At 37.2% G+C, this 19,767-nt stretch overlaps 1 protein-coding gene across 2 annotated transcripts in view; it reads right to left on the bottom strand.

Moving 5' to 3' along the window:
* Nucleotides 1–17,347, bottom strand: part of nyap2b (neuronal tyrosine-phosphorylated phosphoinositide-3-kinase adaptor 2b) — a 32,589-nt gene extending 15,242 nt beyond the window's left edge. For both annotated transcript variants that reach the window (XM_043254235.1, XM_043254226.1), the window contains exons 1-4: nt 16,699–17,347; nt 15,088–15,293; nt 9,742–10,037; nt 7,214–8,290 (exon numbers count right to left, since the gene is read on the bottom strand). In XM_043254235.1, coding sequence (XP_043110170.1) covers nt 7,214–8,290; nt 9,742–10,037; nt 15,088–15,266 — 1,552 coding nt within the window. In that variant the 5' untranslated portion in view covers nt 15,267–15,293; nt 16,699–17,347. The remainder of the gene's footprint in view (nt 1–7,213; nt 8,291–9,741; nt 10,038–15,087; nt 15,294–16,698) is intronic.
* Nucleotides 17,348–19,767: the final 2,420 nt, after the last annotated feature.

The raw sequence follows: 19,767 nt of genomic DNA on the forward strand, positions 1-19,767 counted from the left end.
TAAGGCCAGTAGTGTCCGAAAAAAAACAGGTGGAGAAGATAAGACACATGTTAACTGCAAAAGCATTAAGCATTAGTGTCAAGAATTAGGTAAGAAAATATCAGGATATATTTAGTCTTCAGCACTATCGTTTTCCAGAACAGCAACCTTCCTGGAGTCTCCACAAGTAGGATGTTTCAGGTTCTCAGAGACTTTGTTTTGGCGTGAAATCCTAAAAAAAGACCCTACCTTACTAAGAATAACATGCTGAAGTGTTGTGAAATCCATTAACACTGATTTTTTATAGGCTTTATGGACAGAGAAGTTGTGAGTGATTCTTAAAAGGAACAGCATCACATCATCTTGAACTACTGTTTGAAGAATTTATCTTCCAGAATCTAGCAGTAAGTTTGGGGAGCTTATTTTTAGTCCATCTCCAATCTTGAAATGTATGTCCTGGAGAAATTGACTAATATGAGCACCTAAAGCTTGGTACCAAAAATCCCTTTTCTTCTTCACCTGTTTTTTCTGACACTGCTGGCCTTATGAGAATGCTAAATCTATTATTGCAGTAGTATTGCTTCCTTCTCATGGGCATTTAATCATTTTACAATTTTTGAGTTTAAACTCTTTCTTACCTCATTTAATCTGAAAAAAAAAACATGCTTAACAATTTTTGACTTTCAGCTTTCCTGGACAATTATACATTACTTATATATGATTAAACACAAAATCACTAGTAGTTATTAAGATTGATGTGGTTTGAGATTGGTAAAAAATGTGCTTGAAAAAAAATATGACCAGAATTTCAGCTTGCATAATAATTCAGAACACAGTGTATATGTTTGTGCAAGTTTTGGGGTTGTCTGTACTCTCAATGAGAGTAGTTATTTCAGGTGTTCCCCTCTTCATCCCTAATGAACTGACTGAACAAGAATTGCGAAGGTTTGGAAAATTTGCAAGTAGATTTAAGACAGTGACTCTTGGATGTAAAGATGCCAAGAAACATGTAGTCTTGCTTAGGAAGCATGTCTAGTTTAAAATAAAGCATGGAGGAGAATATTACACCATTTATGCTAGTTTAGGGTACATGAAATGCTCTGAATGTGGGAATGTGGGGCACAAGTGTCTTACTTGCCCTCATGGAGAACAAGTGGAATGTGTAGAGAGACCTACTGAGCAATCCAAGGAAATTGATGGGCAAGGAGTTATAGCTTCCTCCTGGAAGTCTGTCTCTCAGAATTGAAAGGATGTTAATTAATAATAGGAAAAATAAAAAAGTTGATGGGATTTTAGAGAAAGATTAAATGTCAGTGAAGTCATGTTAGCTGTAGAGGCTATTTACAAGTGCAAACAGTGCAAAAATGTGCCTGTTTTGAAAAAAAAAATAACCAGAAATAACAGGATGAGTCAGATGGAGAAGGATTTGATGGGTCAAATAAGTCAAGAGATCTGTTTTCATTGGAGGAATAACTTCCTTGATGAAACGTTTAAACAGTCTGTTACGGTCAATAACTGTTTTGCTGACGCAGAAAAATGTATCAGGTTGGTTGCAGTTTTGCAAAAAATTGTAAGTTTCGATTTATTCGATGAAAGAAAGCGTTATTGATTGAGGAAATATGTCACTGCAGTAAAAAGGCTTTTGGGGAGTTTAAGAGTAGCTTCTTTGAATATAAATGGTGGGAGGGACAGACCGAAGAGAAATTGGTAAAGGTAGTAAATTGGTATAAATAAACTTGATATTATTTTTCTTCAGGAAACACAAAGCACTTTAAAAGATTAAGTTCATTGGGGTCTATTTTGGGGTGGTCAGTTGTTTTTAAATCATGGTAGTAATATTAGTGGAGGGGTAGCTGTGGTTTTTTATAACAGTTTAAAAGCAAATATTTAATGTTAGTTAAAGGTTGAGGTTTAATGGTTAAAGCTGACATAGGGTTCAGCTGATTAATATTTATGCACTGGGACTGAAAAAATTAATTTTTTTATTAATATAGAGAAAAGTCATGAACAAAATGATTGCGATGGGTGGAGACTGGAATTCTACTACTGATTTTAATATTGATAGGCTTAGTGAGGGACCTAATTTACAATCCAGTAAATTAAAGATTATCACTTCATTTTGATTAAATAAATGCATGGAGAATTACATTTCCAAATGTAAAACAATATACATGGGTGAAGGTTGTGGATGGAAGAGTGAGTGCAGATTTTATGTGTCAAAAGGGCTTAGATCAAGATTAATTGATAGCTTAATTAGACCAGTTGGTCCAGTTGGACCATAATCTAATCATTGTGACTTTTCTTAAAGCATAAAGGTAATAGATCTCAGAGGCATTTTATTAACAAACTACTTCAAGATAACATGTTTTGTGTGAACTTTAAGATTTTATAGCATAAGTGGAAAGATAAGTCTTTTTTTTGTCAACAATATACATTTTTTTTTTTTTGTTAAAATATGCTATAGAGGAGGGTAAGCAAGTTATATGACAAGGAACAATGTGAGGAGCAGTGTGTTCAGGATCTTTTAGGTCTTCCTCAATTTTGTGAGGCTGTTTTAACTGTACTTCCTAAAAAGGGAGATTTAACTGAACTAGACAATTGAAAACCAATTACTTTTTTATGTAAAGACTATAAAGTGCTCTCTAGAGCCTTGTCTAATAGGTTAAAGTCTTATATAGGCGTACTTATACATATGGATCATACCTATTGCATTCCAGATCAGAATTTGTTTTTAATGACAGATGTGATGGATGTGTGTATTGTTTACAATCCTCTGATGGTACTTTATCCTCAGATCAGAAGAAAAGACTAAAATAGATCATTATTTTCTCTTTTCTGTTCTCAAAGCTTTTGGTTTAGGAGAAAGGTTTATAGCATAAAGGGTGAGTCTTCTTTATAATAATGCTTGTTGTGTGGTCAAGGTGGAAGGAGGCCTTAGTTAAAAGTGGCACAATGCAAAGAGAAAAAGATACCTTGTTTACCATGTGGTTTGGTGAGGAGGTAATGGGACAAAAATGTTGGTATTTTTTCTTGGCACACAACAATTCCAAGAAAAGAACTGGGGGGTATCATAGAAGGTATGTGTAAGAATTTCTAAATGGAAATGGTCATTTCCTGAGATGTCATACAGAGGACGTGTTTTAGTAGTTAATAATTTGATTGCCTGTTTGCTCTGGCATAAAGTTATGTGATTAAATTCACCAAAAGCTTTAATTACAATTGGCAGAAGATACTTTATTTGGTCAGGGTATCATTAGATTAGAGCTGCTGATTTATATGTCCCACTTTGTGAGGGAGGTCAGGGGCTTGTTGATGTATCTTCCTGAATAGTAGCTTTTAGAGTAAAATCTGCACAAGATTTTTGTATGACAATGGATTGAGATGGCATAAAACTGCAAAGCTGCTTTTACAGAAGGTAAGCAGGTTGGATTAACCTCTTTTTATGATTCGGCCTTGCAGGCATGGCAAATTTTGAAAGTATCTAGAGATCCCCTTGTTCCACCTGGAATGTGGATTTTTGAAGAGGCGCTTTTTTTAAAATGAATTTCTTGATGTAAGTTCTTAAAACTTAAAACTACCAGCCTGCACTCAGCATTGAGAGAGGTTGGGAGTACAAAATTAGGCCATCTTTTAAAAGCTATGCATTCATCTCTTGCGGAATTAGGACAATTGGAAAACATTAGATCTGAATAATTGATGTAGATGTTTTGTGGTAGAAGTTGGCAAATTATTGCCACAATCATTAAGAGAGTTTGCTGAAGATCATGATATGGTTAATCAGTGGGAGGATGGGTGTGAGTATAATTTCCCATGTCTTGATGTCTCTCTAACTGTGAGTGTATGGATTGGGTTAGGAGATGTTTTATTTATTTTTTCATTTAAAAAAATTATGTTTGGGTTCTTTTGAAAAAGAGGCATATACAGTATACTATATGTGAAAGTACTACATAGCATCTTTTGAAAGAATGAAAACATCGAGGTGGTTTGAGTTTTTTGGTTCTGATGAGTCAGTGAAAGGTTGTTGGAGATCTTTGTATAAGTTGACTATTAAGAAATGGACAGGAGTTACTCAGTGGCAATGTGATCTCATTATAATTCGAATGCATTTTACGTAAAAATATATAACAAATTTACGTAAAAATATAAAAAATATAAAACTAACATTTAATTACGTTTTTACAGGCACTGAAACATACAAAACTTATGTATTTTAGCATCTAAATGTACAAAACTGACGTATTGAGTACACTTAAAAATGGATCCTATAAATATTGAAGTTGCATTAATTGTATTATTTTTGTTGTTTTTAGTTGTCATATCAATGAATTGTTTGCAACTGCATTATTACACTGTTTACTGTTTACATATGAAATGATAAATGATAGATTTCTGCTGCCAAAAATAGGCCTTTATAATGTTAGACAACAAAATTTCTGCAATAGTTTAGCCTTTACTTATGATTTAATGTGGAACTTGCGTGCCACTTGCCCACAAAGGCACTTTCTCTGGCATGTTGTGACTGACAATAGAACTATAAAATACACCAGAAGCACAACATAATTACAAAATGAAACTCCAAATCTTCCGGATTCATACGACTGCGAGGAAACACCCAAATCCAAGCTTTTATTCTGCAATCTTCATCTCTATCCCAAACAGTGAGTCTACTGACCATGAACAGTGAAGCCCGCGCCTGACTGAGGCACTCGTTACAAACTGAAATGTTGCAGCTTCAAATGACTTTGAAGGATTTGCGGCAGTATACTCGAACGTTCATTGGCTCTTCTCTGTATTCGTCACAGATTGCGACATGCAGTGTTTCTGTTTAGGTGTATTCGAACAATGTGCACGCATCTTTGCGAGTTCACAGAGAGAGGATCGGCAAAATAATCTGGATGACATTTTCAGTGATTAACAACATAAATTCTTCTCTGCACCTTACACAAACCTACTGTATTCCTCCAGAGAGGACTGTGGCTGCAAAATATCGTCCTTTGGGTTACTTTTGGTACTATTTTTGACATTTTTGCAAAAATCAACAGTTGTAATTGTTTTTATCTGTCTGTCATGTTTTTCTTATACTGTACATAGATAATTATGTTTAGGTTTAGAGGTAGGAGTGAGATTAGCAACTATAAAAAAATTTTTTAAATACTATGTAATTGTTATTTTCCTGCATATTTTGGTCAATAGCGTTTTATATTGTTTTATATTCAATATTAAATGGGGAATGAAAGCCAATGAAACCAGGCTGGATTTAAAGATTTCAGAGAACAGTACAAAATACCCCTATGCTGACCCCTATGCTGTTTGGTTTAATGAATCAGAAGCAAATCTGAGGTAACACTAGTCTCTGCCTTAGAAGTCATATCCACAGAACACTGGCTAAATATCTGATGAATATGGCACACTTATCTGGAAATACTTCAGGAAGTATACTTTCGAAATCACCATTAGATTTGTTTATACAAGATTTTCGGGAGACTTGTTGTCTTTACCATTCTACCTGGGAACAAGGATGCCATGATGCAAAACTGCCTCTTTAAAGACGAAAGCTGTCGTGCTTAAAACTATGACAATGAATATAAGTTGACTAACAGGTTATGGAAAAACTAATAGTTATTTTAGACCTCTTTAATATTTTAACCCTTTGTCAAGGGACGATATGTATTTGGCTATTCATTCATTACTTCTACATAAAATAAGCAGGTAACAGTTCTGGAGTTAATTATAAGTGTGTTATTTGCATTTGGAAACTGTTGCTCTGAACCCACGTGATACTGTCATAAAGGAGCCCCATGTAAGTGACAGTTGTTAGGCTTCAAAATCAAAATCAGACCATCAGAGCGATAGCAGGTTGACCAAATCAACAGATTGATGCATTCTGAAAGCTCAAACATTGGTGAGCTCAAAACATAAAAAAGGCCTGGATATCCATGGAGGACAACAATGGTGGATGATCAGAGGATCCTCCTCTTCATGGTAAATAAATACCCCCTCTGAAAGATCCAGTTAGCATGTCACTGTCAAAGTTTACAATCAAAAAAAGACTATAGGGAGCAAATAAAGAGGTTTCACCACAAGGTGCAAAGACAGTTTCAAAAATCAACCTTTACTAGAATGATGGGAAAAGTATGGAGAAGGTTTGGAATAGCTCATCATCCAAATTATATAACATCATCTGTGCAACAATTACATTTGAGCCTCTGAAAATGGGGGCTCAAACTGTATATAAATGTTTGTAATTACTGAGCAGCTTATGTTATATTTTTGCTCAACCCCTTCAAATTAAATCTTAATATCTGCGTTATTATTTCGTTTTGATTGTTTCTTTTTAATTCTAATTTGGTAGTATATAGAGCCGATATTATGAAAATTGTTTTCACATACATATGGACCTAAATGTAAGCAGACAAGTGGCAAAGTGCAAACACTGCAAATGTGAGTACCCGAACTGACACATAGCTTTAAGGCCAAAGTAAACTTCTGCAATCTGCATACTGTGCTAGTGGCCATACAACAGCACACATGCAAGGTGAATGCTGAGACAGAAAATTCCACTTGATGGTACTGTGCATGTTTAACTCATTTGTCCGTGCCTATCTGTAACTGAGTACTCTTTAAAAGATGTGTAAACAGAGCTGTTCACGAGAGGGAAATAAAATATACTCATGGCTTTAGCATCTTAATCTCCTAATCTTAACTAAATGTTATGTTTTTTATTTTATGTCTTTTTACACACACACACACACACACACACATAAACTCCAGATTAAACTACAGAGAAACATGCCAAAAAGTCTTTGCTAAACATAAAGAGTATGTTGGGTCCAAGGCAGTCTTACAAAGTTTACAAATACTGGGACCCAGATTTCAAAGTATCAATGCAAGCAAATCAGTTCCGGCAAATTTCCCCAAAAATTCCCCAGGTAAGGAAATTCCAAAATAAATGTCTTCATGTGTAAAAAAAATTGAAAGAAAATAAAATGATTGTTTATATACAAAGCTCAAAATCTGATTTCATTATCTTTTTGATAGTTTAAATCAGCATAAATTACATGAGCATTTAATTTTACTAAATGGACTGTGCACACTAAGCTAATCTGTACTTTTGCAAATGTATCTATCTGTGTTACAAATACACATTTTTTAAACTTGTGTACACAAGTTTTTAAAACTGGCGTACAATTACTAAATTAGTGACTGAAAATGATTAAAGGCAGTCGGCACTCACTTTCTCCCTGCTCCTTGCTCTTTCTGCTGCTGGTATTCTTTTTCAGCATGTTCCTGCCAGTGGTGAAGAGGTTTGTGAGCTCATCCAGAGGGCTAGTGGGAGTCCGTGATCGTGCTACTGAGACGTTCTGCATAGAACCATGATGCCGTCCCCCTGAGCCTGCATCCTGTGGTGGTGATCCTTTTCCATGAGGTGTAGCAGAGGTGCTGCGAGGAAGGCCTGCAGTAGGAAATGGCCCATCAAAAGGTGATGATCGCATGAGGCTGAGAGGTGTCAGGCAGCGTCCCATACTCACAGGAGAAGGGCAGGCTGAGTGGCTGCGCTGATAACCATGTGAAGAGGAGGAACTTTTATAGAGTGCACAGGGCAGTGGTGGTGCTGACGATCGCCCAGATATTGTTATAGTAGGAGTAGCTGTTAGCTCCCTCTCAGCACGTCTTAGGTGTGGCATAGATGCAGAGCCAGAGGGTTCTAGGGAAGATGAGGTTGGTGACTTGCCATAAGAACCATTCTCTAACATAGGAAGCTTTGCTACATCGAGAGGAGTGAGTGGGGACTCGTCCGAGTTGGGTGAGCACTGAGCAGGGGCAGGAGGGAAAACCAGTAAAGGTGGCCTATGGGTTAACAAGTTGGGGAATGGGGCAGGAATTTCACATATTGGAATGCCCCGAGGGGTGGCACAACGGCTTAGAGGGGCATGGATATCAAGCTCAGTTGTGCAGGGTGTGGCACGACTGCTAGAAAGATCCCATCGCAAGTCAAACTCATCAAGTGCCGGGTACTTCATCTCTTCATAGACAGCCTCACTCTGCTCATCTTCCTCAGGATGAAGAGTTGATTCTTGTCCCACATTCCCAGACATCTCAATATAGACAGGTTCATCTAAATCTGAATCCTGTGGAACTTGAGCAGGAGAAGGAGCCTGGCCATCACTTGAGAAAAGTGTGGTGGGAGAACCTTTTGAACCATGACTGCGGATATAAGACTCGTCAAAGGATGTGCTCAGTTGTGTGTTGGGATTCCTCTTAGGCTTTGGTGGGGGAACTTTCCTGCAGTCCTCACTGCAGCTTTGTGTTCCTGAGTAAGCAGAAAAGCATGAAGAAAATATATGACTAGATACTACCATAGTAGCAGAGAGTTTGGGTCACTGTACTCAGGACAATTTAGAAATTATTCAACTGCGCTAACTCTATCACTATCTTATCACCAACATACACTGCAATATATTTTATACAACGCAATAAAAATGTTGCAGTTTCAAAAATAACACACACACACACACCCATACGCACAATTAAACTCCAAAGATCCAATTTTGTGTTTGTAAAGAGAAAGAAAATGGTAAAAGTACATTACGGCCAGATTAAAGTCATTTTTCATGTTCTCTCAGTAAGTATTAGTGAGAGAATTTCTTTGTAAATGCCTGAAAAAAAAGATAATATTTTTGCTAATTCTATGAAAGTGTACACTAGAGGTGCTTGAGATCTGTTTCAACACCTCTGAATATGTCCCTCCTTCTGCTCTCTCTGCCTTTCCCCTCCCTACGAGCGGATCTGTTTACCCTCGCCCTCTCTCCTCGGGGGGAGCTAAATCTAGGTCAGTCACTCCTCCTGAATGAATCCTGTGATGACTGGTCCCTCCCCCCACACCCCCTCAATCTCCGGTTCACTATGCAACTGTCCTCTGAATTAGGGACATTCCCTACTCTTTGGTGCTCATTGGCTAAAGCGCTGTTGAGCTGGCTGCTAGCCCATTCCTTATTGGTTGTTGCCACTCTCTGTCTTCCTGTCACCTCGCTAAAGATTGGTTAAGGCTGATGTCTGATGTCTGGATTGGTGAATCAGCTGGAGGTCTCTGTTTCTGTGGGCTGGTTGCCGTGGTATTAAGGAAGATCTGCGTGTACACTGTGATCACTTCAAATTTGGTCAAGAGCAGCTCTCACAGCACATTTCAGAACATAAGAAATATAAATTGACTTAATACTTTCATACTGCAGCTAAACAAAAGACAAAAGAGAGCCATCACTGCATATGTATAAACTGATGGGTTTGATGAGATCTACATGGGGCTGCCCCCAAAAACACTATTGACACTCAATGTCTTTTTGCAGTGATGAAAACCTGCAAAATTATAATTACAAATTATAAGCAAGCAGCTTCAACCACGACACCATCTCCCAAATTATGGGAGGAAAATGGCGAGAGACAAATTTTGAGTTAACTGTATGAATGCCTTGGCATGTGTAAAACTGTTCCCCATATTTCGTCCTGAACATGGCAGTCATCATATGCTATATTCTTGTTTGTGCTCTAGGTAAGTCCTTACATGATTTGGCAATTTAAAATCATGTCATTGTCCACATTGTTATGTGTGTTTGCTTTAACATAAAGCAACAGCCATTGTTCAATTGAACCAATTCAACCAAATTTCATCCTCTAGTGTATACCTGGTTAAAAAAACAAACACAACATTTTGTGTATCAGAAATCGTGAAGGTGAGGCTTGGATTAAACAACCATAGAATCTTACCGTCACACTTCTCTGAGTCATCACCTTTACACCCGGTGGGACTGAGGTCCACAGCTTCAGATGAGATGCTGAGCTTCGTGCTGGGGTCCCGCCGGGGTTTGGGTGGGGGCTGCTTACGGGATGTGGGACTGTTTTCCTCTTCCTCTCCTTCAACAGAGTGCAGGGACTGAGAGCGAACATTGAAACCTGGATTACAGGGGGGCTGGTGCTGGTGAGGGGACATGTTTTCCAGAGGGGCTGGCATGCTCATGGAGCCCATTCGCAGGTGCTTACCCTCAGTGATCACCTCTCCCCCCCTGATAAGAGACAAGAATGAGAAAACAGTTTATGTATGGAAGAGTAGCATTGTGTGATACATTAAAGTAATATTTCACAGTTTATTTGGTAATATATTTTTTATTTTTTAGATCACCTTGACATGTCTGGAGAAATAAAGATTGGTATGTGCTTATACTCTGTATTACAGTGAACCAGTTCCTATACGGAAATACTTCATGTTAAATTCAGTTTATACAACACAAATGTTAAATTTCTGTATGCCACATGAGAACTTAGAGGATCACTTGGAATGAAGGAAAATTCAGAAGCATGTTTTTGAGAATAAATGATAAGGAGCACTCATTAACATTAAAGGCAAACTACATACGACAGTTCCCTAAACAAAAGTATTTTTTAACCAATTGGTTTCAAGGATCAACCCCCCCATATACATATATGTATGAACATGTCAAATGTTGTCAAATGATTAATTGTATCCAAAATAAATGTTTTTGTTTACATTTTACACACACACACACACATATACATGTATATATGTGTGTGTGTGTGTAAAAAAATGTAAACAAAAACATTTATTTTGGATACAATTAATCAAAATTTATATATATATATATATATATATATATATATATATATATATATATATATATATATATATATATATATATATATAATCTGGATTCCATCCATCCCTCCTTCCTTCTGGTGTTTTTTGGCGTGAGGCTACGCAATCTAAGAATATGGGTGATAAGTCATCAGCCATCTGAACAAATCATTCTTTCTTTTTCCAAGGAGCTTTTTTTTCCCCCAGAACTGTTGGTGACTCTGTTTCTATTAAAGTCTAAAGTACCAAGAATATTAGGCTAATAGACTGGTGACAAAGATCTGCGTGAGTTTCTCAATACCAGGTACACCAATTTCAGACTTGCATCTTGGTAGGTAGTTTAGACTTTGCGAGCTTGACTCTGGAGTTTGAACTCCTGCAGACTGGACAAGTCCAGTAATTCTGCAAACAGCAGAGTACTTGATAACATCTGTCAGCTTTCCTTGGCTATTGCAATTTTCCTGACAGCATATTTACAATAAATAATAAAACCACTGCCGCTTTTTGTTTTCATTTAAACATTATTAGCCACAAAAATGTAGTTCTGGGAATGTAGGCTTACATATATTACAATGAAACAACATATTATATCAAACAGTATTGCCTCTTTTTATCAAACATTATAAGTTATATTTACCCAAAATGAATTAAGCCTCATGTTTAACCACAACAGAGACATCAGAGCCAGTGACAATTTTCAGAAGGAATAGTAGAGTTGAAGCTGCTCTCGTCAGGACACGAGAACAGATAATGAAGTGACTTCTGACCAAGTATTGTGACCCATACTCAAAATTTGTGCTCTGCATCTAACCCATCCAAGTGCACACACAGCAGTGAACACACACACCGTAAATACAGGACTTTACAGGAAACAGGGCCAAAGACTCTTCTTCAGGATTCTACACCATCAAGACAACATAGACTGTAACTTTCTTATTGATGTCAGCAATGAAGAAAATTGACAAGTTCCTTTTCTACTAGTGCTTGGAGCCAGTGCTCATTCAGAACCAGCTAGTGTTTCCACCGTCAGGAAGCAAGCCTTGTCACCAAAATGCAACTGTAGTTGCTTGTTATCTCTTGCTATGTCTTGCAGTTGCAGTTCTGCAACCGATGTTGAATTGACATATGTAATTGTTGTTGCTAATGTTGTTAATTTACAACCACCTATTTGCATTATAGGTTTGTATGTTCGAGACCAGCAAGGTATTGGGGTTGGATTGAAACCAGGTCCTGAGCACCTTTTTGAGTTGGAAAAGCACAGTCTGGTTTCCATTTGTGCTTCAGCACCAGTGCTGATCTTTGCAAACAATCGAGCGGAAAAAAAGGTTTTAAATTGTAATAATAATAATAATAATAAATCAGCTTAATAGAATGTTCTTCTAAAGGACCATGTAACTAAAGACGGGAGTAATGATGCAATTTTTTTTGCTTTGATCAAAGGAATAAATTACATGTTTAAAATTATTAAAATAGAATGCAGTTATAAAATAAAAAAATATTTCACAGTATTACTGCTTTTGTTGTATTTTGGATGAAAATAAATATAGGCTTGGTAATTTGAGAAAGAAAAAACACTAGTCGTTGTACTGTATATATAGAGAAATGCAAGCTTAAATACCAAGAAGCTTATTCAGGGTTTAATGCACTGATAACAGTGATTTAGTCTTACAAAAATATAACATGTTACACAGACTACACAGGAAAATATTCTTGATCTTTCTTGATATTGATATTTTTTCTCTCATAAAATGCTAAAACCATACTTGCCACTTATTCACTTCTATATCTTTTGCTTCTAGTAGTCATAATCTACTTTGATTCTTTTGATGTACTAGATCAAAAGTTTCTGTTAATCTCTCTGTTTCTCTCCCTCTAAAGATTTCTGTGTCACAAATGAGAATACTGGACACTAGACCTCAAGATGCAATTGCTGTTTGTGTTTCCAAAGTTCAAGGTGTGTTCACTGATTACCTGAGTGTGTGTATGTGCTTGTATAACTTGTTAACTCCTGCATATACAGCTGCTAAACAGCAGGAGTCTTGAGAGAATAGTTCATTGGTCAGGGGTTTAAGTTTGCCTAGCAACAGGGTACACACAAAAAATAAACAAAATCTGCTGCTGCTGCTCTGTGCAACCAGTCTTCTCACACACTCTTGCATACATGACACCATTTAAAACACACCCATGTGACATATCAAGCTTTAAGCTCTCATTAGGAAGAGAAACTGTGATGTTGGAGCAGCTGTCTGCACTGCATGGTCCTGTTCTGGCTTGGCGCAGACACGTTTCCTACTGTTAAATGTAACTGACATCATCCTTAGCAGAGCATTTAGTGCAGTTTTACCCAGTTTCAGTGCAGTTTCTTTTTTTAAAATTCTAAATAAAGCAACCATAAAACAAGAATTACATTTAGGCTGTCTATTTTTTTTAATCTATTTATTTAAAAAAAATTGTGAATGTAATGAAAAATGTATTGAAGCTGCTGGACAGAGAAGTAACATGTCATGCACAGCACAATTTAAAACATGATTTTTTTCAGCCCTGCATAGCATCATATAAATAATAAGTATTCATTATTTCCTTTTATTTCTGTCTAAGCAAATAAGCTTGCGAGGCTGTGCATGGAAGTTTCTGTGCACTCCCAGAGACGAAAGCTCCAACAGAATGGCAGAGAAAGAAAGAAGACCCGCCTCAGTCAGAGCGATGTGCATGTGCATGCAATCTGATTGGTTGGTGACTGCTCCAGCTGTCACCAGGCAGAACACAACTACTGTTAGCACACTTTTCACACTTAATCTCTTTCTACCAGATCTCTCTCTCTCTCTTCCAATCAGTTCCTGTAAAAATGGGTCGTCTCATTGACCCACTTATATGCCTCATGAAATATCCAGCTATTCTTTTATACTGCCCATCCTCACTGAGTTAAAATTTTTTATACAAGCTACAGCTAATAAGCAGACCAATAACAGAGGGTTAATACCCTTTATGGTCAAGTATGTAACCTATGGTAATATTTTGGTGAAAACTCTTAGGGTTCAAGTAGCTGCAACACTGTCTTATCACCTTTATTTATATAGTGCTTTTAACAATACATATTGTGTCAAAGCAGCTTTATGTATAGTTGTACATTAAACACTCAATTTTCAGTTAAAGTCAAGTTAAACAATTGGAATAAAATTGGCAATCGGATTGAATTAACCAGATCCGAGTACAGTTTTGTCAGATTGCAGATAATTTATTTCTTTTGTAATCTGAGTGAGAGGACATGTATACACTTGATCGGACTAAAAACATAAACGCACATGTGCTTTGACATAAAAATAGTGTAATGATGTATGACACACAGAACTGATGAATAAAGTGTAATGAATGGGTTTCGGTCATTCTAAAATTCTCCTTTCACTCAATGTCTGTGAAGTGAAGCAGGACAATGTCCCACCAGTCCTTGTTTAAGATTCTCATCCACAGATTGGGTGCAAGAAGGAGCATTTTAACTGCTTTAAAAAATAAGCAACACAGGCACACCAGATCAAAGCAGTGTGCACATGTCAAAAGACTAATTCTGTCATATCACTTCACATATCAAAAAAATCACAATTTATTTACATAAACACTATGTTTTGATTTGTCAATAAGAATGAATTTTTTCCGATGGAAGCAATAAGAGTCTATGTAAACATAGCTATTGATTCAGTGGTGTCAACATCCTGCTCAGTTCAGTTCAAATAGTATCTGTGCAATCAAGTTGACAATATCGTTTGGAAAGTAATTGTCCCCAACTAAATAAGCCAGAAGCATCTTATTTACATTTTCTGGTTTTTAAAGTATTAAAATGTCTGAACCAATCTCTCTCTATCTATCATTAAATTGTATGCTGATTGAAAGCATAAGCAATTACAATGTGTATTCCTAAATGTGCTAAGGTAAACAAAAGTGAACATGTTTTTTCTTCCAGTAAACAAAAGTGTGCATGTTTTATCTTTCAGTAACTAGCATAATAAAATTAGCCAGCATTCCTTGCGAGTGCATATTTACATTATGTCTGAAATAGATGTTTTTTTAATGTTTTGAAGTAATGGAAGCCTGAGCCACATGCATGAAAGAGGTCTCTGAGAGAATTTAGCTTTTATCGCACTTAGAAGACTGCCAAATGTGATCAATACAATCTATGCCAATGGGTCTAGGGCAGCACTCAACAGTAAATTGCACATTGACACAATTACAGCTGCATTTACATTATAGCAAGGCCAATAAGAAATTATATTAAGCTTTGTTCCTTTTTGTGGCTGTCATGTGGTTGGATTGTGTGCCATAATGTTTTATGTAAGCTTGAAAAGTCAAGTGAGCTATCTTAAATGAGGATGTTTTTTGCATTATTTTTTTTCTTTTTATTAATTTATTTATTCATCCATCCATCCATCCATTCATTCATTCATTCCTTCCTAATATATTTTACTTCTTACCTTTTAATGGCTTCTTCCTGATTTTGCTTCTTGTCGATTATCTCCTGAAAGTTAATCCAGTTTTTCTCATTCCACACGTTGCTGATGTTCTGTGAGACCAGTCTGTCATATGCTCTTAGTCCACAATCTTCAACATACTGCAGAAATGTTAGTGAATCTTCCTCTTTTGAGCTAATCATTGCTCACAGATATTTCAACAGGGCATTCTGCAAATAAAAAGTTATAATTGTGAATATTATAATATATAATAGTTCTTTCAATTATTATATTATTATTATTATTATTATTATTATTATTATTATTATTATTATTATTATTATTATTATTATTATTATCATCATCATCATATATAAACAGACAGAAAGATACATAGGTAAATAGATAGATGTGCTTAGAACTGTTGCATTTAAACAGTAGTGCTATTTTAATGGATTATTGTGTAAATAAGGATTCTGGGTCAATGAGAATCGCCCACCATCAGCAAACACAGAAGAGAGATTGTTTATTACTTCAAGTAATCTGTATCATTGTTAGCCTTGTTCTTGTGAAAGCAGCATTTATGAGCCTGGATTATGAAACATACAGTGACAGGACTGTATGTTAGAGGACTATCAAGCAGCATTTAGTAAGACAAAACATGTTGTGTGACTATTTTTTAAGCTTAATTAACCCTTGAATAATCATATTTTCTACAAAATGTGTGGAGTGTAAAGTGCACATAAAATCACATTAATGCAGAAATGTGTGCGGAGTCTATTGCAATGTACATCTGCAGAGGTCTAGGAAGAGGAGGCAGCACTCTGTGTTATGTAGGTCAGTATTTTCAGCGTGATCCAAGAATATGGGCAAGCTTGTTTATGTGTAAAAGGCATTTGTGTGTGAGGAGGGAGGTTGGTGGGGGAAGGGGGGTTTAAAGCAGACAAATGGGTAATGCACAGAGACCCACCACCATTGTCCAACATCCTCTGCATCATCTACAGTTGACCTTTGAGAAATTTGATTTCAGAGCAGATGCTGAACTGTGTTCAGTTCTAATTCACTTTCTTCCTATTGCATTTGAACTTGTTCAATATCACATAACCTTGCTGAATTACTGAGTATGACTTTTTCAAATGTTGCAAGTTTGAATCAGCAAAAAAAAAGGAAAAAAAGTTTCCTAATTTGTGTCTTGTTTAATATATTAAAAAGTAATATACACGCTTCACCTGCAATATAATGCTGTTTTAAGAATTTCCAAGCATATTTGTATTTTTTGTGCATCTGTGCATAATGCACATTATATCATACAGCACATTGTTAATGGTTTGGTTCTAAACACTAGAGAAATTAATTCTGTAAGTTTTATTGCTGGATTCTCTAGCTTGTTCTGCCAACATCTCATCTTATTCACCCTGTTTACTTAATACTTGCAGCAGCTGGCTCTATGAGATGACCCTATTTTACAAACTGAACACAATTCATGTTTTTAGGTAATAGCCAAACTAATCTAAAGGCCAGGGTTAAATATTTTGTCTGCATGTGTATATGAAAATGCAGCTATAGTTTCAAATCAGAAAAGAAAGTTTATCCAGAAAGTTACATCTAACATTAAGAGCTCAGAGGAGTACTTACAGAGGAACTAAGTCCCTGCAGGCAATGTCACCAAGTTTAGATAGCTCCATTAGACTCCCAATAATGCCTTGGTCCGATATCCTGCTATTCCAAATCTAGTCCAACAGGAAGGATTCAAGCCATTTCAAAGTCAAGCTCCAGTCCATAAAAAATTCATTTGACAGTAGTTGTCTGCAGTTCCTTGTAGCTGAAGAACCTTCAGCCCCCCGGGTACGCACGTAACTGTAACCTAAAAGATTCCCTCCTCTTCATCTGTACATGCTACACCTGCTAAAATGCAACAGCATTTTGGAAACAACCTGAGAAAAACATCCTTTCTAGTGCTGATCCACATGCACTTTTAAAAGTCTTACTGTAGCACAAAACAAAAAGCTCCTTGAGTCTTCCAAAATGTATCACACAGTCTCAGGAGAAGACCTTTGAAGTGGATGCTTGTTTTTTTTTTTGGTTTTGTTTTTTTAAAAAGGACACACTTGAGCAGGAGCTGTGCAGGTCACCTTACAGCAGTGCTGGTTCTCGGATATATGGCTCCTCTCTGAGTAGATGCCACATCAGATTAACTCAGGCTGCACAACACAAAGAACACGCCTCCACCCTCCTTTCTCCCCCTCAAATGCACTTGCACACACCGTTTCCAGCTCTCAGTACCAAGGACAGCTCCTCTGCAGCTCTGCTATTGTTGATGGGCTGTAGTAAAAGAGGCAGGAAAACACATGTCAATCATAGCACAGTAGGCGGGGTCGGTGTTCAGGGTGTGACCTCATTAGACTCAGCCCCTTGGCTTTACAACTGCAAGCACCACTCCCAGTGTCCTCAACCAGTAAACAACACAGTGAAAAAGCCAAGCTTTAAAATCCCTAAATAAATAGTCATGTTATGAAATTAACTACATGGTTTGTTTATGTATTTATATTTGCTTTTCATTTTACAAGCAAAATATAACTAACAATTTAGCTTGAATTATTATCTCTGAATATTTTAGTCCAATAATAATGCAATAATAATGAGATAGATAGATAGATAGATAGATAGATAGATAGATAGATAGATAGATAGATAGATAGATAGATAGATAGATAGATAGATAGTTGGGATGCTTGAGATTTGTTCATATTTGCTTCATATTGCAGCAGGGGATTATTGAAATGGATTATTACTGTCAACACAAAGGGATGAAAAGCAGTGATCTGTTTTTTTTCTCAAGATCCCCCTCCTCCTCCCTCACTTTGCCACTTTCCTCCTCCCTACCTCCTACATTTTCTGTGACTGATCTAGCAGTCAATAAATGGGAAAACTATGTCAGAGGCATAGTAAACTTTTGTGGCAAAACTACAAAAAATGTTAAAATCTCACAGGTCTGCTAGCCTGATAACTGCTATTAACCAGATTTGAAGCTTTTTAGCAGCTTTTTGGAGAAGAATAAGTGCTGTTTTTCATCACTTTTGGGTGAAAGAATTGAACAGGTCAGTGGATAAGAAAAGGGTATTTTTTAAAAATGTCAGGCTCTCATTAAAGTTTTACTGCACCTTATTTCCACATCTGTGCTTAACCAACCAAAGTGGGCCATTAGGCTGCTATGTTTCACTTTAATTGGAACTGAAAATTACACACACACATATTTTTAAAAATAAGTACAATGGAGGTCAGTGATAACCAAAACTCTTTATCACTCCAAGACAACTAAATTATTAGTTTACTTACAACTGAATCTCAATAAATTAGAATGTCATGGAAAATTTATTTATTTCAGTAATTCAACTCAAGCTGTGAAACTAAATAAACTCAATGCACACAGACTGAAGTAGTTTAAGTCTTTTAATTTGTGATGTTTTAGGCTCACATTTAACAAAAACATTGCTCCCCAAATCATCACAGACTGTGAAGACTTAACACTGGAGCAAACTACCATGAACCCTCCAGGGACACTTTCCAGCACCCCTCCCAGAGATCCCAAGATACTCTGTACTGCCATTCGACCCAAAGGCACAAACAACAGTACGAGACCTACGCCCAACCTGAAGGCACAGGGAGACAACTCTCTCATTCACCGGGGTGAACTCCAACACATGGCGGCTGAGCTGGGGGGCTATGAGCAAGGCCACACCAGCCTGCTGCCTCTCATCGGGGGCGAATCCAGAGTAGTCAAGAGTCCAGCCCCTATCAAGGAGTTGGGTTCCAGAGCCAAGCTGAGCATAGAGGTGAGCCCAACTATCTCTAGTCGGTACCTCTCATCCTCCCGCTCTAACTTAGGCTCCTTCCCCACCAGCAAGGTGACATTCCATGTTCCTAGAGCCAGATTCTGGGACCAACGATTGGGCCCCTTACGGTCCCTCCTGCAGGTGGTGGGCCCATAGGAGGTCGGCCCCATGTCGCTCCTTCAGGCTGAGCACGGCAGGGCCCTGTGTGGTAACACCTGGCCACCTGGCACTCGAATGCGAGCCCCAACACCAAACGTCGGACTAGTGACTACCAGAATTCCACTATGCCATTAACACAGCCCAACAAGAAAGCACCAGGAAGACACCTGTAGAGCTCAGGCTGGGCAGGCAAGTGCTGGGACCACTGGAGCGCATAATCCACCAAAACCTCCTTTGACTGATGGGGGGTTGAGGTTGGTTTTATGTCTTTGCTGTTTTTGGACTGTGACTTTGTTTTTTCTTGTGGAAATAATGTTGTAATCACAGAATATCTTTGTACACTTATGTGCTCCTGGACAAAGGCGCTTCACCGGTTAGACCGAATCATTATACATAAATAGACACTATTAGACTCACAGACCCTTACGCTCATGTATGTTTGTAAATATTGTATATATATTCAGATTTTTTTACTGTCTTGTAAAAAACATTTGGGGGGTTGGCAGCTATTCATTGCTTGGTTGCTCATTTATTTGTCCTTACATTCAAACAATCTCACTATTAAGAGCAAACTTTATTTGTGTAGCCTCCCTTGTTTAGGCTGAACGTTACAGGCTAAACAGGATAGAGGCCTCGTCCATCTCTAAACTATGATGTGAAAATTGGCCCAAAGCTCAGCCCAGATATTCTGTTCAATCACAATGATTCACTT

Source organism: Puntigrus tetrazona, chromosome 2 (genome assembly GCF_018831695.1).
Source record: "Puntigrus tetrazona isolate hp1 chromosome 2, ASM1883169v1, whole genome shotgun sequence".
In the NCBI taxonomy this organism is placed as follows: Eukaryota; Metazoa; Chordata; class Actinopteri; order Cypriniformes; family Cyprinidae; genus Puntigrus; species Puntigrus tetrazona.